Genomic DNA, 27,276 nt, shown 5'->3' with positions numbered 1-27,276 from the left:
AATATTCCCTTTTTCAGCTCATCCAATAAGTCTATCATTGAGGAACAAAATGGCTATCTCAGTTCAATTTAGCAAAAAAATGTAGTTATTCCCTTTTTCCACTCACTGGTTCAATTCTGTTTCTCCAAAGTAAAATATGATATATCATTTCTTGCAGATTTTTGGGAATGAGCATTTAAAGTTTGAATTACTATAAAATCATTCGTGTTTCATAGTGGCAAAGGGATATATCTTCTAACTAGATCACAAATTAAAATTAAAACTTCACGGAATTTACAAAAGAGCTTAAACATTAATTTCAATCACATTTTCTCAAAAGTAACTAAAGTGCACTTTTGTTTTGTTTTGTTTTGGTTTGTACAGAACGAATGATATGAAGAGACTGGCACGTGGTTTTTGTTTACATTAGGTTCAGTTCTAAATTTGACTTTATTATACACAAAAACAGATTTGACGATCAAATGTCTGTTAGCAATACCAAATGAAATAAGATCGACATAATATAAACATATTTATTAAAATACATACATTTTATTTCAAGTTATAGACGATACAAAATATAAGTTTAAAAATACTTTCAAGTAAAATCTAGTACCTTATTCAGTGAACCTTCGAGCTCTATTACACATGACACACAGGAGAAAAGACGCACTTAAATCATTGAAAATAACCTAAAAATTATAGCATAACCTCTAGAGACATGATGTGATCACTGTGAAACCTATAGACCCACTCAACCTGCTCCAAATACTTTTCTCTCTTATATACTGTCACTTGATGATTTTGTCAGACATTTTCATACACGATGTAATCATATTCCAGTTGTCCTGAACCACCATTATTTTACATTGCACAGGTCCAGGGTAAATCTTTGATATCAGGACTTACAAAATCTCTTCATTTGCTATGGTCCATCGTAAATCTATCTACCAAGAATTATATATTTCATACCAAAAGCCTGAACAAACCATATCTAACCTGTCACTGATCCTCGACTACACACAAACTCTTTTTGTATCTTTTCAGATATTGGCAGCACTACGATATGCATTTCAAGACAGTCTCAACTGTTTATGTGTAACGGACAATTTTGTGTGAAATGTTTCTTGAATGGAATTGTGGAAAAGCAACTGATGATACGTAATATATATATATATACTTAACATGGCCTCATCTCGCTAACATTATCACCTTCATCTCACTCAGTCCCTGGATAACCATAGCAGTTGATAAAGCGTCGTAAAATAAACCAATTAAAAATAATTATATCTGTAAAGTTATTCCATCTCTGAGGGCGGCAATGAACCTTCAGGTTCTCTAAAAGCCATTTATAAGTAAGTATTCCATCTCTTAGTTTCATTTGATCATGAAATAATGCAGTAGAAATTAGACGTCAGTCCCATGTGTTGTGCATAACTGAGGTCGAAGATTCAATCCTTATTTTTTACAGTACAAAACTCTCGTAACTAGTAGGTTATGGGTTGTTTAAATGACCACACACTCATAAGGAAATGTCTCGTTTGTTCGTGTTGCTGCATTTGAACAATCTGGAACAGAGATGTAGTCAATGTGAATAATCAAATTAAGGAACATTTCCAGGTCAAGGTAAAACACTCGAGAAGAGGTAATGAAAACTACATATATTTTTTAATAATAGATACACTGATGAATTTTTAAGGAAGACTGAGGTTAGTTGGATTTTTAAGGAAGACTGAAATCCTTAGACTGGCTTCCTTTGGAAGGTAAATAAAACTGGAAGTCCCTATAATAAATCTGTAGATGTAAAAGAATGATAGAACTCCAAGCAAGGTTTGCTGGCCATTTCATGCCCATGCCAAAATTAAATTCATTAAGTAGAAAAATGGACTTTTATAGATGGCAAAATCTAAACAAAGGAACTGCTGAAGCTGCATATTACATCCTTAGGGATTCAGAACATCTCAAAATCTGTGCGTCAGTGGCTAACCATGACAATATCTTTGAAAAATATTGGAGTGCAAGAGGTCAAATGACTTTATTGTCAAACGCCTGGCATTAGAAAACAACAACATCCTTAGGGAGGACTCCTACTTCTACGTATATAATTATGCAACATCTAGCTTGGATGCAGAACTACTGGCCATAGAAGCTGCTTTCCTACACAGCTGTCAGTATCAGAAATACGCATATGTACCTATTCTCACTGACTCCAAAGCTGCCCTTCAATAAATATGCTACAAACGTACTGCAGATATTTAGAAAATCTGCAATTCAGAAGTTATTACAAAATCCAATGAACAAAGACATACTACAGTGGATACCAAGTTATTGCGAAGTGACTAGAAATGAAACAGCTGACACAGCTGCAAAACTAACCTCAAATTTGTTTCCAACATCACAAATTGTTCACTATAAAAGCCACAAAATGGACCTTCTCACTTGCAGAAAAATATGAATACAAGAATGGTTATCATGTAATACAGGAAATTGTTTAAAGAACCCAGTGACATTAGCCAAGATATCTTCAAACATTTACAGCCGAGACAGAATTTAACTTCTTGTCATAGAACATTAAGTACCAAGCTATAAAGATTCAACCTTTCGGTATCACCAAGATAATCCAGACGTCATACAGCACAAGAAAAAAAAAAATCTTCTGAATTTCTCAAGAAGCCTTGCAAGCTAAAGACACTTCTCACATTTTCCAAACTATCCACTTGTCTATAAACTGTATTGTGTACATAATCCAATCGCAAATTCTAATTGCCACAGGCACAAATTAAGAATGAAAATTGAAAAATGAATTATTATTACCATGTTGGCAACGGTTTCCATAGTAACCAGTGCCCTCACAACGGCAACGATAGCCTGGTTCAAATGATGTTTGACTGCAAGCACCTCCATTGTAACAGGGATTTCTTTGGCACACATCTCTGCGATTACCTACAAAAGCAAACAGCACTGCAATAACATAAATCTGATTTTATTATTATTATTATTATTATTATTATTATTATTATTATTATTATTATTATTATTATTATTATTCCAATGGGATTGGTGGAGAGATTATTCCCCAAACTGAAAATTTGAAATTAAAAGAAGTAATTTTTTACCTACATATACAGTGCGTGTTTTATTTTCTTACCATTAAGTGGCACAGAAGAGATTCTGTTATGTGACCTGCAAGAGTGTCTCAGAAGATTCTCTTGGACAGTGAGCTATCATTACCACTGATTTTTATAACATTAAAAAATAATAAAATACATACTTTACTTTAAAGAACTCACCAATCTCAAAGATAATGTTCAAAATGTTGCCACCCCAATACCCAAACATTTTTGACATCTGTCCTTATCTAGTGCAATTCCTCTCTTATTAATGATTGAATTTCTCGATGTATGTTTCCCTTGGCCGTTCCAGAGTATGGGAATTTGTTCTGTACAATTTGTCTTTAATCCTCTCCAAAAGATAAAAATGCAAGGACATAGATCCAGGGATCGATGTGCCAATAGATTTCTACTTATTAATCTGTCACTACAGACATCTATTGCCTGCAGTTGTGTTATGAATTTTTGTTATTTGCTTCACATTATGTATGCTAGCTAAGAACAAGGTTGAAATGACACTAAAATAAATCAGGCCAAACACGAAACAACTGGATTTATTCATTTCTTACAGGGTATCTCTAAATAAGACCAACAGACTTTGGGATAGGATAGATAATCTTTTTTAAAACTTTTTTTTTTTTTTATCCAATGCCACCAGGTTGTCTTTCGACATTTCTGGTCTTCTCTCCTGGTCGTGGCTTAGTTGTAACCCACTTCTGAGGTTGGGGCGCCTGGAAGGCGGAGTTACATTACCCCGATGATATGATAGGATGATTATGATAATGTGGTGCCAGGAGAGGTCTTAAATCTAAACTTAACCTAAATTCCAGACCATGGACGAACACAGGAATAATCCCCTTTAAGGAAAAATTCCTGTGCTGTAACCGGGAATCGAACCCGGGACCTCATGAACTATAGCCAGAAGCTCTGACCACTAGACCATGAGGCTGGTCAACCTACGTAATTTAAAAGTTGAAGACAGACAATTTTTGTTAAGGAATAAATGGGTTGCGACATTTTGTTTCAGTTTAACAAGGTTTTATATCATTAAGTGGGCGATCTTAACCAAGACGAGATTGAAGTAATCAGTTATTTGAAAATTAATTAATTAATTTAATAAATGCTCTGATCGGTTTGAGAAGACATAAAAGAAAGTCACTATACTGTAGAAATTGTATCAAAATATAGAGTAGCCCAACAAAATGTATACACTGTTTGTTCATCAATAACTTTGGAACAAATTGAGATAAAATTCTCGTTTTTTGGGAAATTGTGGCTTAATGTACGTGTTCGAAGTGGCAACCATCAGCATCCAAACACTGTCGATGCCACCGAACTGCTCCACGAACTAATTCTGTACCATGTCCAGTGTGATAGTTGCACATAACGTTAAATTTCAATTAGTTCTCGTAGCATATCCAGTGTAGCTGGCGTTTCCTGATAAATATCTTTTAGGGTCCCCCATAGGTAGAAATTGGTGTTTGGTCTGGGGACTGTGCTGGGTACTCAACAGCAGCTCTTCGACCTATCCATTGTTCAGATACGCCCTGACATTGATGGTAGTGGGCTGGGACTCCATCTTGTTGCAGATAAAATCTCCTGTCTCCATACAGCTCTCAGAAGGCAAGTACAATTGTTGTCTGAAGCAGGGTCCCGCAGGGGAGTGTCTTGGGGCCTCTTCTATTCTTGGCTTTTGTAAATGATCTGCCAGTTAATATCTTGTCTAGGGTTCGCTTATTCGTGGATGATTGTATGGTATACAGGGAAATAAAAAGTCATGAAGATACTACTCTTCTCCAGAATGACCTCAATAGAATAAACGATTGGGCAATAGCCAACAAAATGAAAATAAATTCTCTAAAGAGCAAAGCCATCAGCTTTACAAGGAAAAGAAATAAAATAGTCACATCGTATACGTTAGGGGGTGAAACTATTCTGGAAGTTAACAAATGTAAATACCTCGGAATAACATTTAGCAGCGATCTCGGCTTAGGGAACACGTTACAGACACAGCGGGAAAGGCATGGAGAGCGTTACACTTTGTGATGAGGGTACTAAGAAAAGGTTCTGATAAATCCAAAGAGATTGCATATAAATCACTAGTATGTCCAGTAATGGAATATGGTGCTGCATGTTGGGATCCTTACAGATTAGAACATATTAAGACATTGGAAAAGATTCAAAAACGGGTTCTTAAGTGTTGTCGGAAAAATTCACCATTAAAATGGGACACACTCACGGACAGGAGAACGCGAATTCGATTATGCGCACTGTTCAAAACATACAGAGGTGAGCCTGCCTGGAGAGAAATAAAAAATAGGTTGCAGCCGCCAAATTACTCTTCAAGGAACGACCACTTTTATAAATTGAGGGAAAGAAGGCAGAGGACGGACATTGGAAAGTTTTCTTTTCTCAATCGTACTATCAGGGACTGGAATGCTTTACCTGCAGACTTACTAAAGGCTTTACCAACAACCAAAAATGCATTTAAAAATAGGCTTAAGGACCTTACTAATAGACGGTAATTGTACACAGTAGTTAAAGGGTGTAAATGATATGTTGTTATTGAAGTGTTGTATCAGTGAAGAAGTATGTCGTGTCAGTGAAGTGTGCTGTGTAAGTGAAACGTGTTCCTGTCAGTGAAGTTTTATAGTTTATAGTGGCAGTTCAAAGAATTTGAAAAGTGAAATGTTTTTGAAGTGTTAGTGAAATCAGGATAGAATCAGTGAAATGTGTCGTAGTTCCAGTGCAGTGAGTGAGTTGACAGCGAAATGAGTGTAATGTTGAAAGGTACTTGTGCAGATATGAACATATACTCGTGGGTTTTAGTTCGATCTTAGTTTTAAGATACAAATTAGAATATTTCAAATGTTATTTTAAGTGATCGTTTCATTTAATTTAGTATATTCCCTGTTGTTGTTGTTGTTGTTGTTGTTATTATTATTATTATTATTATTAGTATTAGTATTAATTATTAGTATTATTATTAATTGTATTTTTAATTAATAAGTTTATTATTGTCATTATTGAGTGTAATTAGTTACCACTGCCACAGGGTATATACCCATTGCAGTGTGAATAAATACATACATACTGCCCGTGTCTCACGTCCTGAACCAAGAGCTCCCTAGTGCTATAACCACGCTTCTTAGGTCTGCTCGGAGCGGCACGTCAGCTGCAGCGTGGCCGCATGGCAGCATATTATACATGTCCCGAAAACATTATCCTATGCTATTGCAGGGGTCTTTACTGTTTATAATACTGAAAACAATAGTCGTGGTTACCACTATATCTCTGATGGCGATTTCCTTAAATGTATGTACACACTAGGCCATTCTTCGTTGAGTCTGGACAACTGCTGAATTACCATAGAGCAGCATTTCTCAAAGTATGTTCCGGGGTTCCGTGAGCCCTATGTGATTTTAAATTTTATTTTATACCTTTTTTTTACTTGGTTATTTAACGACATTGTATCAACTACTAGGTTATTTTGCACCGATGGGATTGATGATAGCGAAATAGTATTTGACGAGAGGAGGTCGGGGATTCGCCAAAGATTACCTGACATTCGCCTTACGGTTGGGGAAAACCTCGGGGAAAAAATCCAACCAGATAATCAGCCCAAGCGGGAATCGAACCCGCGCTCGAGCGCAACTCAGGATCGATTGGCAAGCGCCTTAGCCGACTGGGCTGCTCTGGTGGCTATTTTATACTTGGTGGATACTATAAAAATATATAAATGTTACGAAAATATGAATCAGTAATAACATGAAACCACAGATAATAATAATAATAATAATAATAATAATAATAATAATAATAATAATGATAATCCAAGAATATGCGTAATAATAATATGTTTAATGAACATCTGAAACGGAAAATACCCATAATACTTATCACTTTCATCACTGGATTCTCTGCGTATGTGTTCACTAAAACAAAATATCGAAAAGACAAAATGCAGAATTACAGTAAAATGCAGTAGTACCAAGTGCAGGCTTAAAAAGCAAACACATTCGCCCCACTGAACAGAATTATTGAGATACTAGCTTTCACTTGTCTGTTAACTATTAAATACTAATCAAATATTACAAGGATTCCGCAATTACACTTTAGATTAAAAGGGGTCTCGCGGTGGAAAAAGTTTGAGAAACACTGCCATTGTAGAAAGAGTTTACGGATGTGTACACATGACAACCATAATCGCGATTAGGTCAGTAATCTCGAGTAGAGACTGTAGTGGACCACTGGTATTAGTGTTTAGTTACAGGAATTGATGAGAACATAATCTGTTTTGTGAGGGGACAGCCTATACATTCGCTTGTCCATGACTGATCTTGCTCCATAGCTGACGAAAGGAATCCTGAAAAGGCCGATGTGTTGAACGTAGGGTAGTAGGCACATGCGGTACCTAGCACCTCCTACTCCCCCCTCTGCCTCTCGCCCCGCAAAGAAACAGCTCAGGAAGTGAGGCACGGGCAGTACATACATCTCGAGATATACCGCCAATCAAACCTGGAGGACAAACCACACCGCACATTAAGTCCCGGTAAATTGATGGCTTTGTTCTGATGGATGTGCGGATTTTTGGGGGTTCTGTACACGCAATTGTGGCAGTTTACAGTACCATTCAGTTTGAATTGTCCCTTGTCAGACCAGACAATGTTCCCTGCAAACTCCCCATGTTTTCAAACCACTCACAATACTCAGTACTCAATTCTTCCATCAGCGTCGTCCTCATTCATTGTATGCAGCAGTCTTGAAATGTATACCTTCCACTTTGCAGTCTTCAAAATTCGCTTTACACTTGATCGACTGACTCTGGTTTCACGTGCAGACTGTTTCACAGGTTTCTGTGGTGAACGTGTAAATTTCTACTGCTGCGGAGGTAGCTGCAGTTGTTGCTGTTACAGGTCGTCCTTTATGCACATCATTAACAGTACCACTGACTCCTTATTTATGCCGACTACAAATAATTGAAGGGTTCAGAACCATAGTGGGCCAAGCGCCATTTACTAAAACCGTAGAAAACAAGGGTTAAAATGAAGTTATTACCATAATTCAATGGAAACATATAGTAAGTAATATAAAGTATACACATTCAAACTAAATGATATGCCAATCTTCATTAAACTATGGTATTCACTTAGCTTTAACTCTTGCTTTCTCCGTTTTTAATAAATGGTGCTTGGCCCACTATGGCTCTGAACCCTTCAATTGTTAGACGTGTCAGCAGTATTGTTTGAAACTTGCTCTGCCATTGTCGTCGTACCTCGCTGATGTTTTCAAACATAAAATACGCTTTCAAATCGCCTTCCATTGTTGGAATGAGAACCTTGCATCCGCCATTTTGTTTTTACACTACACCTGCACGCTCATCTGGTCAATGTCAACTAACAACATTAAGCTACAATAATCCCGAAAATGAGAATTTTATCTCAATTTGTTCCAAAGTTATTGATGAACAAACAATGTATACATTTTTTTGGGCTACTCTATAGATAAAAAAAAGTTATTTTAGTTCCAATATGATGTTAAAACACAGAAGTTTTGTATCAGTGTTTTTACGAGCGAGAGAAGCCTGATTATAACTTAGCAATGACTGAATAAACAAAATTCCATTTACTGAATGAGAACAAGCAAAAAGTGTTTTGTGGCTTGCAAAATTTTCAAATGTAACATTAGTACAAGTCCCGCGCCGTGGCGTCGCGGTCTAAGGCATCCTGCCTAGGACTCGCGTTACGGAATGCACACTGGTTCGAGTCCTCGTGGGAGAAGAAATTTTCTCATGAAATTTCGGCCAGTGTATGGGACCAGTGCCCACCCAGCATCGTGATGCACTTGGGGAGCTACGATAGGTAGCGAAATCCGGTTGCGAATGCCAGCTATAATGGCTGGGGGGGATCATCGTGCTAACCACACGATACCTCCATTCTGGTTGGATGATCGTCCACTTCTGTGCTTTGGCATGTGGGCTTGAGGCCAGCAGCCGGCTGGCCGGTCTAGGCCCTTCACGGGTTGTAGCGCCACAGATTATTATTATTATTTTTACATTAGTACAACTTCATTTTTGCTATCATTATGGTGTTGCATTTAAATTCTCCTGACCTGATGCCACTCGATTTCTTTGTTTGGGGTTTTGTGAAGAATGATTTCTATGTCCCTGAGATGTTAGAATACACATGAGAGGATTTGGCCTCTAATGAAGTGTCTAATGTGGTCATCTTTCTAGAATGTATTTACAGATTACTGGAAAATAAATAGCAACCACTCTCATGTTATAGTGGTTTTATTTTATGTCTTCCCATATGAATCACCCTGTATATTTGTAGTAACCTCTTAAAGCTTTTCTGCATTCTTCTTTAGTGGTGTATCGGTAGTCAGAATAGCAACCAATTCCACAAAGACAAATTCCATTCTGAATTCGGCAGCCTTGACGTGTTTGATTATGCGCACAGCCTTGGCACATCTCCATAACTGTAAACAAGTCAAGGAAACCAGGAAGATCACACTCATTATGCATAAAAAATAAATTAATGATCTACAACTGAATATGAATGGATTATATCAACAATTTAAGACTGATTTATGCAACTTAATTTAAAAAATAACTTTGTATGTTTGTTTGATTCTGCTTATCAAAAATCTTAGATCTGAAAGAAGATTCATGTCTGCAAGGCTGATTTCCATTATATAGGGTGTTAAAAAAACGTTCAATATTTTCAAATAACAAAATAAAATCTAATATACATGGTTCCTAAAATTAATATCTTCCGAGATATGAGTAGGCTCTACTTGTTCATCAACCTTAAAAGAGATGCTCAATGTGTTGTTGTTGTTATTTTCTAATGCCGGCATTTGACAATAAAGTCATTTGACCTCTTACACTCCAATATTTTTCAAAGATATTATCATGGTCAGCCACTGAAGCACAGATTTTGACGTGTTTCGAATCCATTTCTTGATCTGAATTGCACAATGGGCAGTTAGGGGACTGATATATTCCAATTCTATGCAGGTGTTTGGCCAAACAGTCATGGCCTGTTGCCAATCTAAATGCAGCTGCAGACGATTTTCGTGGTAAATCGGGAATTAACTGTGGATTATGAAGCAGAGAGTTCCATTTTTTCCCTTGGGATTGAGTTATCAAATTTTGTTTGTTGAAGTCTAAGTATGTAGATTTAATAAATCTTTTCACAGAGTAATACGTAGATTTAGTAACAGGTCTGTAAGTAGCAGTGCTGCCCTTCTTTGCTAAAGCATCCACACTTTCATTGGGTGTTATTAATTGAGCGATCATTTTAATTATTTCTGCTGTTTGAGATGAAGATGTGTGTCTAGAGACTATTGATAGAATAGCTGCTTTGGAGTCTGACAATATAACTGCATTTTTAAATTTATTGATGTGGCATAGAAGATTCCTGAGACTTTCACTTATTGCAATGATTTCTCCATCAAAACTTGTTGTTCCATATCCAAGAGATCTATAAATGAGAAGAGACAGCACGTAACACCTGCACCGGCACCTTGTTCTCTGGAGATCAAGGATCCATCTGTGTATAAATGAAGCCAGTTTTGTGGAGGGTACCTAATACTAATTGTCTCTAAAGACAATTGTTTCATTATTTCAGTGTTTATTTCTGATTTCTGTATTTCTTCTGTTAAATTTAGGTTATACTCTATATTTAATAGAGTTAAAGGGTTTGGTTTAATTTGTAAATTTTCTTTTAAATTCTTGATGCTGATTTTCTGTTTTAATTCTTGAACCATGGATATGAAACTTTTTTGAGTTTTTAATCTACAGAGAGGACTGTATGAATACCAATTGTTTCCTGGTAATGTGATAAGTTTTTCATATTGGATCAGTGCTTTTTCTTCTATTGTCATTTTGATGCTGTTAATATTAGTGAGGTATCTCATAGAATCTATTGGAATTGTTTTTCATTCATTGTAATGCATCCTTCTGCCCTATGTCTTAGGAACTCGCACCTTGTTACCCTTTTGTTTACTGCATTTCTGATATGATATTGTATAACCAATAAGAAACAAGCAAGAGTCCACATTAGAAGATATGCTGTTCTTACAATACTAATTTCAAAGCCCTTGTTTCGTACTAAATTTAGTTTTAAGACGCATGTTAATTAAACTTTTTTGTCTTGTTTTGATAAATACGACCATCTCTCAGAATATTGAATATTTTTTTTATTAAAGAAAATTACATTGACCATCTCCTATGATGCTAATGAAGAAGTATTCATATTTCGGAAGATATTAACTTTAGCACACATGTTCATTAGACTTTTGTTCTTTGTTTTGATGAATACTACCAGATCTGAGAATATTGAATGTTTTTTTTTTTAATGGAAATCACATTGAGCATGTTAATGAACAAGCAGAACATACTCATATCTCGGAAGATACTAATTTTAGGACTTTGAATACTACCACCTCTCAAAATATTGAATGATTTTTTCAACACCCTGTATAATATAGAATTCCATATACATTGTGTTCCAGAAATCCCGTTCAAATGACACTGGGTATTAATAATGGGTACTGATTAATGTGTAGCCTATAGGAACTAATAATCCACAGTCACTTGTTACGAAGATGTTTTGGTTAGTACCAGTCAGTCAAATGGGACACATCGTCGAAACACGTGAAAAAGTGTTAATACGAGATGCTGTTGCTTATTTCTTGTGGCGTGCAGTATAGTCTTGGGAACAGAGGGATAAAATGCCTGACCTTCACTTGTGTCATTTTGGAGCAAAGCACTTGATCAATTTATCAAACTCTACCTAACACATTATCACTGACAGTGAGACTACTTGTCACTTATCTCATCAAAATCTACCTAATCTTATCACTGACAGTGGGTTACTTGCCAATCTAGCTTTCAGGTATAGCTCCCTGTGAAGCTGATTTGAATAATTTCAAGGGATAAATTGTTCTGGGGCCGGGCATCAAACTCGGGACCTTTCGCTAAACGCGCCAAGGCTCTACCAACTGAGCTACCCAGGAACTCTACCAGACCCGACTCAATTTCTCCCTTTACATCCACAGACCTCAAAGTGGGCTGACAACCATCAAAGTCAACATCCACACTGCATTTTTATAGGTTTCTTCCCCCATTTCTGTGATGTAAAAATGACGAACTTGACTTACTTGTTAATTCCTATACCTCCCACCATCATCCTCTGTTTTGAGATATTTTGCCTATCTCGTTCCATGAGTTCCTGTCCGCCATATTTTATTTTCTACACTTTTTTGGTCCTCCTCTGCTCCTGCTGCCTTGGGGGTTCCATTTTTAGAGCTTCTTTCTCAGTTGAATTCTTTTCGAAGAGTGTGGCCAATTCCATCTCAATTTTTTTGTCTAATTTGAAGTTCTACTTATTCTTCTCTTGTTCTTTCCCACAACTCTTTATTTGTAATTGTCCAAATGTTGAGCACTCTTTTAAGGCAGTGATTAAGCTTAATAAAGGTTTGGATGTTTCTATGTCTCCATCCATATAAGAGGACCACTTTTACATTGCTTTTTTGGAATATATCAGTCCCCTAACTGTCCATTGTGCAACTCAAACCAAGAAATGGATTCGGAACACCTCAAAATCTGTGCTTCAGTGGCTGGCCATGATAATATCTTTGAAAAATATTGGAGTGCAAGATGTCAAATGACTTTATTGTCAAACGCCTGGCATTAGAAAACAACAACTTTTACATTGCTCCAGAATATTTTCAATTTTGTACAAAAGTGGCGTTTGTCTTCTTTATGCGGCTAGCATCACCACCTGTTGACACCATGCTGCCCAGATATGCAAATTCTGTTACAGTTTCAATCTTTTGTTCCATCTATCTGTAATTCCCTGACAGAGTCTATGGTACTACTTACCCTCATCTCCTTTGTTTTACTACTGTTTATCATACTTCCCCCTTTTCTACCTTCTTGCAACTGGGCTATATTTACTGCATGTTCTGAAAATTTTGTAAAAGTAGACAGATATCATCAGCAAAGTCCAAATCTTTTAAATGTGGCATCAATTCCCATTGGCTTCCGGTTTTGTTGCCAGATATGACGAAATAACATTAGACATTTACAATTTTTGGGACTCCGTGCTCATGTGGTAAATGTGGTGCAAGGTCATCGTTTTAGATAACTCAGGACAGCCACAAGAGAAGGAAGCACATTCAATATATATATATAATGTTAACAGAAATTAAACTCAGATTATAGGTATGAAAGGTTACAAAGAAATTTCAAAACAAATATCTTACTCACATTTAACAATATTATTTTCATTTGTTAGTGTCGTGGTCGACTCCTCCTACTCGTCTTTCTCATCATCATCATCATCATCATCATCATCATCATCATCATCATCATATTTCATGGATTAAGAAATCCTCCAATTCTGGTCTCATTTGTCATGTATCATGTTTCATTTCGCCAAAAACAGAACGATAATACATAATTTGGAACACAATTACATTTTGCTTTAAACTAGTTGATTCAAGAATATATTGAACGTGAAGATAGGGTAAATTTTCATACGAGTCATAGCAAAATCCTCTTATATTCATCACTTTTTTTATGTATACTCTCACATAAGTTCACAATGCACACTTTGAGAAGTTGTTTTCAATCAGCAGACCATTTCTTTGAATGTGTAAAATAATGCAGATATCATTTCTTGATAATTTTACTGTTTTTCTACTGGCCTGATTACATGATAGAGTAAATAGAAATTAATACATTTTTGTGATTTCAAGTAAAAATGTCACACATGTTTAAGATTATAAGTTGTGTGTATGTGTGTATATATATATATATATATATATATATATATATATATATATATGTGTGTGTGTGTGTGTGTGTGTTTTTCTGCAACAACTCTCAGCTCAGTGTTTATATTTTATTAACCTTTGTCTACTTTTCTTTATTTTGTCGTCTGTTATTCTCTAGACTAATTGTTTTTATCTTTTTATGCCTACTGCAATATTACTAATATATTTTCCAGACATTAGTGTATTAGTTTCTTACTGATGAAATTTAACAAGTTTATTTTCCATTAAACTCTTTCGAATTGCAGAATGCAAGAGAACTACTCTCGAGTAAGAGGGATGCTTTATTTTTATTATATTTCGCTTCTTATTCGCTAATATTTCTTTCATATATTTTAAAATAAAAATCAATGTCTGCATTTTTAAAAAAATATATAATAAATCTCAAGACAGAAATTGTAGACCTATGTAATCTTGTGCATTTTATAAGTTTAAAGGTGATATATCTACAGTAGGCCTATCAGTACAGTACTTTATTTTCATACTTTCAGTTTAATTTTTAGCAACAAATTTCTGTGTCTGCACAGTAACTTTAAAAGCCGATTGAAAATCATTTTCCTTTATATTGTTAAAGAAATGAACGCTATTTAGTTGTTTAGTCAACTGTCAGAAGACAGCTCTGAACCCCACAAGTGATACCAAGAAGACACCACTTATGAGACAATTAGACCAGAAGATAATGGGGTAGGGTTGCCAGTTCTTTTCCCCCTCCATTGTATACATCGCCGACTAGCTACATGTTACACTAGTCAGACTTCAGACGCATACAGTACAAACAATTGTTCTTTCTCTGGCACATATCGTCAAGTGAAGTGTACCCTGCCTGATAATAGATGTACATATCAGCCAGAACCTCAATCAGAAGAACGCTATTTAGAATGAGAGAAAAATAAAAATGTTGATTGTGTAACAAAAAGGAAGGAAGCCATTGTACTGTGTATTTAATTATGAAAATATGACAAAGATTTTATACCGTTTCCCCACCCTACCCCATTATCTCCTGGCCTAGTTGCCTCATAGGCGGTACCTTCTTGGTATCACTTGTGAGGTTCAGACCTGTCTTCAGACAGTTGACTAAACAACAACAACCATAAAGAAGTGTCATTAGTTGATCTAGACCTATAGCCACAATAGCCTAAATTGCTGCTTTACTTATCACTTATTCATATCTGAAGTCAGGAGGGACGAAATGCAATTGTAATTTGATATCCATGATAAAAGGAGTTTTAGATTCCGTTTTATTTTGTTTCATTCTCTGTTCAATTATGAAGTTAATTCATGTGCCGAAACGAGTAAGCTACTGTAGGCTACAATTACATCTTTATTGTTTAGACTATAAATATCAATGGATACCTGCTATGACCATTACGTCTAACACACGATAACATAAATAATTATTCTTATTTACCTATCAGTAGGCCTACTAGTCAAATTAAACGTTTTGGCGATAACGGGTTGCTTATGCAATAGATTGTTAAAACAAGTAAAATAATACAATGACTTCTAATAATTACTAGGATCTCATACTGACAGATATTTCACGTTAATTACCATATAAATATAATGTATTTACATTTAATCACGTGTCTATTTCTAAACATACGAAAGTTAAAACAAACCTTACCTAGAATTAAAACCGCCATGAATAGAAGGCACTGTTTTGATCGCATGTTGAAAACGCTAAGAATTCACGAGAGAAACAGCTTCAATTTGAGAGACAAATGCACAAACTGGCATTCTAATACTTGATTAATAACTAAAACGCTTGTTTCTTTTTCTGTCTAGGTCAATACCCTGCCATTGGCTCGCGTCCATTAATTGATAATAGCCCTTTGAACTGTAACAGTAGCAATAAAACTATTAAAATTCATCTGCCCCTGGCCCTGGACTTTTTTCTTCCTTTTCTGTGCAAGATAGATAAATTAGATACCACTTCCCGTCCTGTTACTAACAAACTGCACGCTATGTTTGTTCTTACTGTATGTATCATTTCATAAATCACGCAGTTGCATCGTAAGCTTGAGAGTTTTGTTTTATTTGGGGTCACATTTATCATATATTTGTGTTTACTTGGGTCTGCTCACTATGGCAGTATATTTTCGCTGTCAATGCTATCCATAAATATCTCATTTTTTGTTCCATCAATTAGCCTTCTGATTATAAAAGTTAATTGCTACAGTACACATACAGTATACAACAGCTGATCGTAAATTTCCGCCATGTTTGTTTATGTAAAGAAAATGCGGAAAATCGAAAATGGATGCTGAAATATTGCGTAAATAATAACTATGACCGTAAATATATTTGCACAATACACTTATTACCACATTACATTTACACAATAAAGTTGTAAAATTACGTCGCTCCTTACAGACCTTTAAGAGCTTACGTTTGCATACATCAAAACTTTCATAAATACCCGTACCTATTTCAATTAATAATTTAATCTGACCTTAATTTTTAATTAATGATTATGTTCGTAAAAATTTACTAATGATTTTAGATTACTATGGTAAAAGTTTGAACTTTTACAATCATAACCTCAAAGTGTGCGCGTGCAACTGTAGGGAAAAAACATTTTATTGTTGTAGGTTGAAGATAACATGAATTTTGGTGAATTTAAAGATAAAATAAAAAATAGTCATTGGTCTATTTTATTTAATCTCATTAGCATTTAGGGACTCCTTAAAATCACAGACTAGTGTACCATATTTTAAGAATAGAGTTCGGTAATAAGCTACGGTACCGTACATTTCATTCATTTTTCATAGTAGGCCTATTAAAGTGTGTTTATATTGAAGTTGCTTAAAATAATATTTCAGACGTGGAAACTTATTAATTAATGATTTTACAGTAATAAATAATTTCAACAATAAAGATAGTAAGCAAATTAAATTAAAAATAATTAGGTTTATATCTCATTTTCATAATTCTTACTTTTGGCAATATTCTGAAGTTCGGAAAATTCATCTATGACTTAATTTATTACAAGAGTAGGCCTACCGATATTTGTATTTTGGGATGATAATACTGTAGTTTTCAAATCCTACACTGTTGTTTATAAGAACTGTATAAATTATGAGGAAAATGTAGCATGTAATGTCAGCAATATAAAATAAAAATTCAGAATCAATGTTTCTGTCCTTATTTTACGTTTAAAAACAAGTATCATTAGGCCTATCCAGAGTAATTACGTCTGTCCCATGGACTTTTTGTTGTAACTACCCCAACAGTCATGATTATGAAGTAATTTTGATTCACAAGATACAATGTTTTAATTAAGAAATGAAAAAAATTATGAATGCTTTTACGTCTGAAAGTAACTGCTAAAAATGACAATAATCTTGTTTCACTTGACAGTTGGTATTTCTGATAGAAGCAGAAGGGATTTGTATTAGAATTTAGTTATGAGACTACATTACAATTTTGTTTTCAATTGCTGTAACTGAATTATATACAGTAAAAATCATGTTTGCAGACAGTTTCAGAGAATACAGTGATGGGTATGGATGTGTCTATAGGAAGGTCATTTTTAGCATCTACTGTGAAAGTAAGAAATACCAGTACTCCCAGAGATGCTTTACATTCAGAAAGTAGTTGCATGTTTGTAGCTGCCATCAATTTGAAAAACCACCGTTTTTATATGAATCACTTTGTATTTCGTATAATGAGAAGTAAAATACATTTGTACACACTTCTTAGCAGAATGAGCTACTCAGGAAATTATGGAAAAGAAAAATTCTTCTCTCTCTCTCTCTCTCTCTCTCTCTCAAGGATCATTTTTCTCCTATTGTTTTATATGGACAAAAGGATTTTAATAACACAATAAATAACATTTGTTCAGTAAAACTTATTTTATTATAAATAAAAATATATACAGTTCCCTTAAACATATTTCAGTTTGAGACATTTCAAAAGAGAGGGAAATAATATAAACAAATATACTAGTGAAAAAAAGACAAAAATTATGAGATTTGAAAAAAATATTCCCTTGTTTTTCTTTTACCTTAAATTTTATGTTGTTGCGAAATAATGTTATAGTTGCAATCTCACCTCAATAATTATGAATAGAGTTGTTGAGCCATCTGAAGAGAGACTCAAGATGTGGAATGTTCCAAGAATGCTGCATATACTAGAAAAGATGACCAACTAGGTATTAGAGTAAAGGGAGTTAAGTCATAAAAATGAGTTTAAAGATAAATGAAAATTAAAGTTCGCAACCTTACTGCAAGTAATTTTCTACACAAATAAAACACATCAAATGCTAGTATTCTTTTGTTATTTGCGCACCCAATTGTAGAATTTAACTTGTGTATTTACTTGGGGAACAAAAATAAATTTGCACAAAAAATGACTTAGCCCCCTTTACCCACACACCATCGAAATACTGCCTGAGACTCTGCAGACTTAATAAAATCATTATGTATCACACAACTCACAGTAACAAAAACAAATGCTCGAATAAGAACTGATGAGTGTCAACAGCAAAGGTTGTAAGAGCAGTTTCTGTCATTTTTTAAGTAGCTGTCAAACCAGGTTGTATGTGTGAAGCTCGAAAACCTGCAAAAGTCATATGTTGAAATTTGAAGTGATAGTAAGTCCTGATTAATGAATGCAATCACAGCTTTCACAAGTAATGTATGATTTGGATAGAGAAAACTCTCTCTCCTGCTCTTCCATGCACTTACAACCTTTGTTATATTTTACACTGTTCAATTATACACTATAGTATAATTGGGACTAAATAGTATAAAACTTAAAATGCTGACAAGGTAACAAATTAATGTAACATACAGCTCGATTCAACAATCTTGGCCCTTGTCCTTGCTTGTTTGGCTAGTGAGCGAGCTGTATGTTGTGTCATAAGAAAGAAATTTAATCACAAACATGCATAGGAGGGGAAGAGGAAAGAGAAAGAATGAAAATAATATCTTTATCGTAGCTCAGGGACTCTCATGTCATGACATTGTTTAGTCAACAGATGTAGTAGTTTGTAACAGAACGTGTGGAAGAATATTGTTTTTAAGACTGAGTGTACCGCAACATGATAAGAAGAAAGTGTCAGGTGTTATGACTGTGCAGCCTGACCTGTGCGACCCAGCCCACCAGTAGTGATGAGTAAAGGCCCGCTCCCACTTAGTGGAATCGAACTGAATCGAAAAGTCTGCTGCCACTCACATCTAGTGGAATCGAATCGAACAGTACTTTTGTGTTTTGTCATACAAAAGAGAATAATTCTACACAAAATTTATTGATTTTTCTTCGTTCATATTACATTGTGATTTTTGTATACGTACTATTTCAGCAATAACTTTCAATAGTAAACAATTTAAGCCGTCAAGAATGGATCTGGTTCTTTTGTTTTTTCACGAAGGCTTCACGACAACTTACGATCATACCCGAAACAAGAAATTCTATTCCGGCAGTGGAATAAATATTCTAGCTCATGAATTCTGTTCTGTTGATTCGACGTGCCGCTTTCTGCTATCTTCCATTTAAATACATTGTGAAGACAAATTCTGTTCGATTCGATTCCGCTAAGTGGGAGGGGTCTTAACTCGCTCTTAGCCTATCTACTTGCTTTTTGCAAGGGACAAAATACCTGAATCAAGCTGTACTGATGCAGAACAAATTCATTATTTCAATATATTATCATCAAGTTTATTCTCCTGTGATAATTTCACAACTTCACTTTGAAAAGCTCAAGTCTACTGAAGGTGGAAACATAATTATCTCTTCTACTTTTGGCTATATTCACTTAAATACCTCACATATTCAAGAATTTGATATCTATGTCTATTTTTTCTAATGTATGTTCACATTCTGATCCTTAAATGTGTAGTTATATCGTACAGGGAAGACACGACAGGAAGGAAATTTCATACAACAGTTTTCTTATTGTGTAATCAAATACGGAACCACAGCCTGCGGGGATGCCCATTTGGAATTCCACCTCGGAGACGAAGTCTTCTTACAGCTTCTCGCAAGTGTTTGGGTTGTAATGGTCCACTCTCGCCTTGGGTTTCCATCACATCTAAAGCTGAAACATTTACAGCATGTGAATTACAGTTTGCTTCTCCACCACTGTAGTACACTTCTTTTCCTGTAAGTCTCCAACCTCTCTTAGAATGTTAAGAAAAAAAAAAAGACGTGGGGCTACAATTTTAGAATAAGAACTTACAGGAGTGAAGCTCAGATGTAAGATGAAAGAGTAATGGAATCGAGAAAAATTCTCTCCAGCGCTGGGAGATATCATATGTACTTCGGTACATTAAAATAATATACATGATACTAGCCGTAACCGTGCGCTCCGCTACACCTGTTAGAAATAAATATAAAGTAATTACATAATTAAAATAGGACGTTTGATCCAGGGAACAACTTTTACAACAGCGCAAGATAATCTGCTTCGCTCATTACCCAATTTTTTTTGCATTGCATTTATTGCATATATATTTTATGTATTTTAACACGATTCAATTGAGCATAGTTAAAATTTGAATTATAAAATAATGGATTGCTAAGCTAACGTACTATTACTGCATACTAAATCAATACACTCTCGTTGTTGTTAATTCTCTGAGATTAAAATGAGTGTACATAAATATTATTTAAGAAATACAGAAAACGAATGTACAAAATAGCCTATCAAATTTTCTGTGCATAAGAAGCTATTTTAATCTTACCTGTCCTCGATTTACTCAGACGTTACTGTACCGTAATAACATTATAGCAGTATGTCCATCTAGAGAAACTACGCTTTCCAATGGTGAAATAATAATTAATTATACAAATCGGTTAATTTAGCTTCTGATATTACTTCATACAAACACAGAAACATTCTCTGTAGGCTATGTTTAATAGCTTTCGAGTGTTGATGTCCAAGGCCCCTGTTTCGATTGTTGTTGTCCAAGGCCCCTTATAGACTAAGTCATTTGTTCTTAATTCATTGCACCGTCTTAGATGGCGTTATTTTAATTTTAAAACTCATTTATCTCATTAAATATCAGTCCTATCAAAATTTTGTAAAGAATAAAACTTATCGGAAATCATTTTTAAAGAAACTTTTGTTATGTAACATTTTTCACAAAAATCAATAATAAGCGAGATATTTCGATTTATTTAATTCAGGCCTCCTTATAACCCCACTTTTAAATAAAGTGTTTTGAATGCCATATAGCCTAAAATCTAAGTTACAACGAACTTAATTTATATTCCAATTTTCATATCAATCGGTTCAGCCATTATCGCATGAAAAGGTAACAAACATACAGTCAGACATACAAACAAAAATTTCAAAAATGCGATTTTCGGTTTCAGGGTGGTTAATTATATATGTTAGGACCAATTATTTTTGGAAAATCGAAAATTATCAGAAAAATTTCGGCTACAGATTTATTATTAGTATAGATGCGTAAATCACTTCGTGATTTAAGACGGTGCTTATTCCGTCAGATCCCAGCCAACTAGTGACTCATAACGAGTGCACCTCAGCACATGTGTGGACTTCAGTCCTACGTTCATAGACATCTATGACGTAGTGCAGAGGGCGACCACTAGAGGGAACCCGAGAGTTGGAACTTAAGCTGAGACAATTCTGTCCGACGCCGGGGTGGGTATCCGGTGTGGCTTAGTGGATAAAGCATCAGCACGTAGAGCTGAAAACCAAGGTTCAAATCCCGGCACCGGAGAGAATTTTCCTCCGTTCCATTACTCTTTCATCATATGATGACGCAGAATATCTGCATGGAAATATCATATGTACTTCGGTACATTAAAATAATATATCAGATGTAAGAGTTCGTGTCAATGATAGAGAAATCTTTCAGCAAATGAAATTAAATTTTAAAGGAGAATGATACAGAGTGGATGGTAACCTCTACACCAATGTTAAGATTCTACATGTTAAATATTATAATAAAACTTTCATTACACTTTTCCTTCAATGAAGCACCATTAAGCAGGAAAAAAATGTTGTTGTTTTCTAATGCCAGACATTTGACAATAAAGTCATTTGACCTCTTGCACCGCAATATTTTTCAAAGATATTATCCATGGTCAGCCATTGAAAAACAGATTTTGAGGTGTTCCGAATCCAAGAAAAAAAATGTTTGCAGCGCTTTATTGCGGTAATGGCCCGAGATAAATGGCCGATTGCTATATAAGCAGACAGGTAAAAATAATCTGAACAGTTAATGTCTTGAATCTTTTTTTGCAAATTAAATTGTTTAGCCATGAATTTAAATTGAATAATAGCGAAAATCGTTGAAATACATCTTGCAATGCAGCATACATCACATATTATCGACTGAGTACAACACGAGGGGAGGGGTAAGGAGTGCAGGCCGCGCTTATTGCAGCAGCCGTGATGTTGCCAAATGTTTCATATGCTAAACATTACTCCAAAGCAGTGGATTTAGGATATGCTGCACAACTTCCAACGAACATAACAGTCTGGTTAAGGAGGGCTAAACTCTGTTGTAAATGCAATAATTGACACTTTGAATGGCTGGCTCTAGTGAACGTGCAAAGCTCCAACTCTTGGGTTCCCTCTAGTGGTCGCCCTCTGCACTACGTCATAGATGTCTATGAACGCAGGACCGAAGTCCACACATGTGCTGAGGTGCACTCGATATGAGTGACTAGTTGGCCGGGATCCGACGGAATAAGCGCCGTCTTAAATCACGAAGTGATTTATGCATAACATATATATTATTTTAATGTACCGAAGTACATATGATATTTCCATGCAGATATTCTGTGTCATCATACGATGAAAGGATTAAGCTCCAACTCTTGGGTTCCCTCTGAGACGATTCTAACCGGCGTCGGAGTTGTATCCGGTGTGGCTTAGTGGATAAAGCATCAGCACGTAGAGCTGAAAACCCGGGTTCAAATCCCGGTGCCGGAGAGAATTTTTCTCCGTTCCATTACTCTTTCATCGTATTTCTATACTTGGTTTTTTGAAAGATGGCACATGACAGGAGCGTTGCGATCGGGAAAAGAACTGAATGTCACATAGCTTGGTAGGCCTGTTGCTATGGTAACAACGGTTGAGTTACCAAACTTACAGTTCGCACGTGGCGAATGCTTAATAGCTCTCTTGGCGACATTTATTGTGACACAATGTTAGCATTGGTACGTTTCGTCTTTGATTCTCTGTCGATTTTTGTATTGTTTTCTTACCTTCACGTCAATTGTCAATGAATGTTTTAACGTCAACCATCTTAACGACAATTGCTACCTTCCATCAGCTGGCAGCATTGTAGTCCATATTGGCAACATGGCACTGTAGTTCCAACCTCGGCCGCTTAACTGTCATGTCCCATCTTTCAAAAAAACAAGTATAGTTTCATATCAAACTAGATTAGTTTGAACATGTATACAGTACGTGTGTGGTTATCATACCTTCTTCCACAACTTCACCAACAAACACTTTGGCGATGCCAGACATTGCAATTACAACGTTTTGTGACACAGAACAGCCTGTGATGGTCTGCATCAACTGAAAGACAAAATAAAATAAAGCATTCATCATCTCAGTAAGTATCCTACATGTGTATTCTGCTTGTTCTACTTCTACTATGCCTACCACTGCCATGACTACTACTACTACTATCGAATAGTAAAAGTATATTAGCAGATGTTCTTACCCTTTTAATCGCAGCCTTTGGAAAGGCGGATCTCCTGTACATTTCGTATCTGTCTAACTGTTCTTCTGTGAAGTTCGAAACTAAGACTCTGTAAGACAATAAAATAATGTGTTATGTTATAAAGTGGCAATTAAACTTATATGTCTGAAAAAAAAAAGTCACTACCTAGCCTTCGGTATTACAGCTTGCCCAAGTCAAGTCTGCGAGTGGGGATACCGGGATGGAATGTAGAGGCAAAACACAGTTGCCACATAGGTCACTTGACGCTCAGATTTCAAAGTGTGTACATCGTTTGAAATACACTACGCAGTTGTTGTCCTTATCTTCAGAAAAAGGCAAGCTGTGACAACCGTTATGCTGTCTCCTAACCTCCCCTCCTCATGCAACTTTTTCTCCTATGCCCACGCTTGCCAATCGGAACGCCAAACCTCACTGTCGAGAGTGTGTCAAGCAGAAGTAGAAGTACAGTCTATTTCAAAGTGTCTTGTTCTCGGAGTGCTCTATGAACTGAAACGCAGTAGGAAAACTTTACTGTCGTATGTGACTGTACTGGTCTCCTCTCGTTACCGCCTCCTTTCACTACAAACCTGCCTCCAACTTCCCCTCTCGGCTCGCAGACTTAACTTGGTCGAGCTGTAGACCACGTAAGATAAACACAACGTTCTATCAACTACGGCTCAAGGTATTCCAAGGTAGTAGAGATAAATCCTTACAATAGCGTTACCAAAGGGAGGTGGATAGCAAAGACCCCCTCGACCAAAGACAACGGGATAGCGTGGGACAGAAGAGTTTGCGTGGGGTAGTGACATTCTCAGACACCTGTGAGTATAGGATGCAAGGTATATACCAAAAGCCTAAACTAACTTAACCTAACCTGTCACTGATACGATCTTACAAAAACATGCCTTTGCTCTGTGGTCACTGATCAGTAATGAAACGCACGGAAATGAGATGTGCTGTCCCTCCCAGCCGTCTATCCCTTCCACCTCGATGGAGCAATCCTGCCTGTCCACAACCTCTCTGCTGACTCCACTTTCGCAGCAACTTTCTACTCTTGTTTCGGTGCACAATTCGGGTCTATATGACTATAGGATATCGGTAGTGTGTTTATGAGAATATATGTTGGCTAGATTGGAGAATGGGGTGATGTCACGTGGTCGAGGTATGTGAGAAGGTTAGTGGGTTAGTTGAGGTGATATCTCAGTGACATGAGGTCGACGTATGTGAGAAGGTTAGTGGTTGAGGTGATATCTCAGTGAGTTTTATTTACTCGTCGTGTTGGTTTACGTCGGCCATGTTGTGACGTCAGAATCTTTTGTCAAACTTGACGAAAATTAAGCGATATCCTATAATAAAAGAATCCCCAAAATTCGCACTCAATTTTTCTTTTGTTTGCGGTACATATGACTCGACTAGAAGCCAAGTACGTAAATACTTTTGTATTTTAACGTGGTAACGCAAATGTAAACAAATATCGTAGTGGATTATAAATTGTGTAGGCCTAATTACTTTCAAGATTGGAACAAGTACACAATACCGGAACCGCCAGATTTTAACATATGCCAGTTATGCATTAAATCAAGTGTCGTATGGAATTATGGAAGTAAGGGTATGAGGAATAAAAAAACTCTTCTCTTTTATCTACCCTTTTTTTCTCTTATTCTCTCTTTTTACTCACTTCCTATCTTCATTCCACTTTTATATCTCAGATCAACACATACCTCATATATTAATCACCTTGCAATCATTACACCACACTTCTTTTATGCAATTACTGCCCGCTTCGGTATTGTGCACTTAAGCCATAACTACAAATACAGCTAGCATCCAGATAACCAGGGTAATGAGGATAGGTTAGGTTACGTCTGTCCCTGCATAATATATATAAGTTATGTGTGTATAATATATATCGGAATACACGAGTGTGTTACCGTGGCATTCTGGAGCTCGCTTCATATTGTAAAGTTATGAAATACGTACTGCATCTTCTCTCTTTCTTCTTCCTCTAATTCTTTTCTACTTTTTGCCTCCTTTTTCTTGTCTTTTTTGCTTTCATTCAGAGCTGGTTTGGGGAGCATTATATCCGATTCGAAAGAAGAAGTGTGAAGAGACTGAGTAACATTTTCTTTTGTTTCAGTTACAATTTCTGTTGTGGTTGTGAAATCTTCAGTGCTTGTAAGAATATCTTCAAGTGCACTAGCTGCTTGGTTTAAGTTAACATCTTCATTATCATCTGAATCTGATCTTGGGTCCTCACCATCACTATCCTTCTTTTTTTCCAAAGAGTCTTCAGAATTTGTTGTTGGTTGTGGTTCTTGTGACTCTTGGTTTTCTAACCCATCCGATTTTACTTGATCTGTTTCTAGGGAGTCTGTAACTTCCATTTCAATAACACTTGCGTTACTGGTTTCAACTTTGGAAAAAATATCTTCCATTATACTTAAAATAACTTAAAATGAACGATAATATGTAATCTGTCTAATACTCTCTATTTTAAAATGTCACTTCAGCACACTTTGTATTCTCTTCCTGGGAGTTAGTTATACCGGAACACACCATTTGTAAATAATGACTGTTGCTTGGTAACAACAAACAAGATGAAAGGGGATGTGACGTGTAAAAAATGGCGGTTTCCCTCCTTGTTTATTTGACGGTAAGCATTGCCATCTAGTATCGTACAGTTGAAGTTTTTGAAAAACATCTCTCTGTGAAGGTATGATTGTGCCACTCGTGGCCAAATTCGAAATGTCCAGAAACAAGTTTTCTGTTCTGCTGGATTTCTAACCGTTGCGAGGTTCCAGATGATTGCAAGTCAATGTAAAACTTGTGTGTTCTGTATTATTTGAAAGTGATTAACTTATTCAATTTAAGCAAAAGTTTACCGTTTCTTAATTTTCCACAATTTCCTTATATTGTGCGTTTTATATAACCGTTCCTTTCAAAACAATAATAGATCTTTAAAATCATAATTGCTTCCGTACCTAAACGGAAGTCCATACGCTTAGAAGAATCTTTTCACGTTCGGCGGACTGGTACATTTTCTAATAAAATTTGCATGCATTATCGTGAAATGACGAAATGTTAATTTGATGTTCGCGTAAAGCGTGTGTGTATTTTCTGATCGACTGTAATATACCCGCAAAAATAAAAGGAGCTGACTCACAATTGCATTTCTCTACTGGAACACGGAAATAAGGTAAATAACCTAGCACTGTTCATTACCGCCTATACGTGAGTTGATACCTCAACAGACAACAGAGAAACAATATAAACAATAGATGCATGAAGTACTCTAACCTATATAATATTATTTATAAAAGAAACAGTGTTATTCCTTCCCATTAGGAAAAATTCTATTAGTCTGTTAATATAACAGCTGGTCATTAATGTAAGGTTAGGATACTGCAATTGAATAATGCTTTGTATCTGTCAAAATATATTAATTTATTGTTATGTTTATAATTTATGAAAATCACGTTGTTAACACCTCCAGTAATAACATATGTTATCCACATATCTTAAAGATAGTGAAATATAGAACACATTGATTAAAATTTAGTTTAAAATTAGGGTAATGATAATGACATAACTTCTTAAAAACACTCGGATTTATAATGATATCGTGCTCATGTAAGGTAAATTTTAAACGTTAATTGAATTTATAGGTGTACCGTAACATTTTATTTCAC

The 27,276-nt window shown here is 35.7% G+C and overlaps 3 protein-coding genes across 3 annotated transcripts in view; 1 reads left to right on the top strand and 2 right to left on the bottom strand.

Moving 5' to 3' along the window:
* Nucleotides 1-652: 652 nt before the first annotated feature.
* On the bottom strand, nt 653-17,039 carry LOC138702953 (adhesive plaque matrix protein 2-like). Its single transcript, XM_069830384.1, has 4 exons — nt 15,559-17,039; nt 9,429-9,569; nt 2,794-2,922; nt 653-1,547 (listed from the first exon to the last, which is right to left on the bottom strand). Exons 1-4 carry the CDS (start codon nt 15,602-15,604, stop codon nt 1,486-1,488), a joined length of 378 nt encoding a protein of 125 aa, XP_069686485.1. The 5' UTR covers nt 15,605-17,039; the 3' UTR covers nt 653-1,485.
* A 730-nt stretch (nt 17,040-17,769) lies between these two features.
* Nucleotides 17,770-26,307, bottom strand: LOC138702952 (transcription initiation factor TFIID subunit 11-like). Its single transcript, XM_069830383.1, has 4 exons — nt 25,568-26,307; nt 23,588-23,675; nt 23,343-23,439; nt 17,770-19,974 (listed from the first exon to the last, which is right to left on the bottom strand). The coding sequence occupies exons 1-4, from the start codon at nt 26,020-26,022 to the stop codon at nt 19,841-19,843; spliced, it is 774 nt and encodes a 257-aa protein (XP_069686484.1). The 5' UTR covers nt 26,023-26,307; the 3' UTR covers nt 17,770-19,840.
* The window catches only part of trc (Serine/threonine-protein kinase tricornered), a 489,712-nt gene continuing 488,691 nt past the window's right edge, over nt 26,256-27,276 (top strand). Inside the window, exon 1 of the mRNA XM_069830379.1 lies at nt 26,256-26,783. The gene's annotated coding sequence lies outside the window, so the exon portion shown is untranslated. The remainder of the gene's footprint in view (nt 26,784-27,276) is intronic.

This window comes from Periplaneta americana, chromosome 7 (assembly GCF_040183065.1).
Source record: "Periplaneta americana isolate PAMFEO1 chromosome 7, P.americana_PAMFEO1_priV1, whole genome shotgun sequence".
In the NCBI taxonomy this organism is placed as follows: domain Eukaryota; kingdom Metazoa; phylum Arthropoda; class Insecta; order Blattodea; family Blattidae; genus Periplaneta; species Periplaneta americana.
The sequence above is the reverse complement of the archived record's forward strand: the minus strand, read 5'-3'. Positions and strand labels throughout refer to the sequence as shown.

Bases quoted from the DNA above. Each gene is read 5' to 3' on its own strand.
- LOC138702952 (XM_069830383.1), bottom strand. From the start codon at position 26,022: ATGGAAGATATTTTTTCCAAAGTTGAAACCAGTAACGCAAGTGTTATT. The intron at 23,676-25,567 runs GTACGTATTTCA...ATTGTCTTACAG, and splicing joins GAAGAAAGAGAGAAGATGCA to AGTCTTAGTTTCGAACTTCA. The intron at 23,440-23,587 runs GTAAGAACATCT...TTTGTCTTTCAG, and splicing joins CAAAGGCTGCGATTAAAAGG to TTGATGCAGACCATCACAGG.
- LOC138702953 (XM_069830384.1), bottom strand. From the start codon at position 15,604: ATGCGATCAAAACAGTGCCTTCTATTCATGGCGGTTTTAATTCTAG. The intron at 2,923-9,428 runs GTTACTACAAAT...TTGCTTTTGTAG, and splicing joins ATGCAGAAAAGCTTTAAGAG to GTAATCGCAGAGATGTGTGC. The intron at 1,548-2,793 runs GTAATAATAATT...TCTCTGTTCCAG, and splicing joins TGGAAACCGTTGCCAACATG to ATTGTTCAAATGCAGCAACA.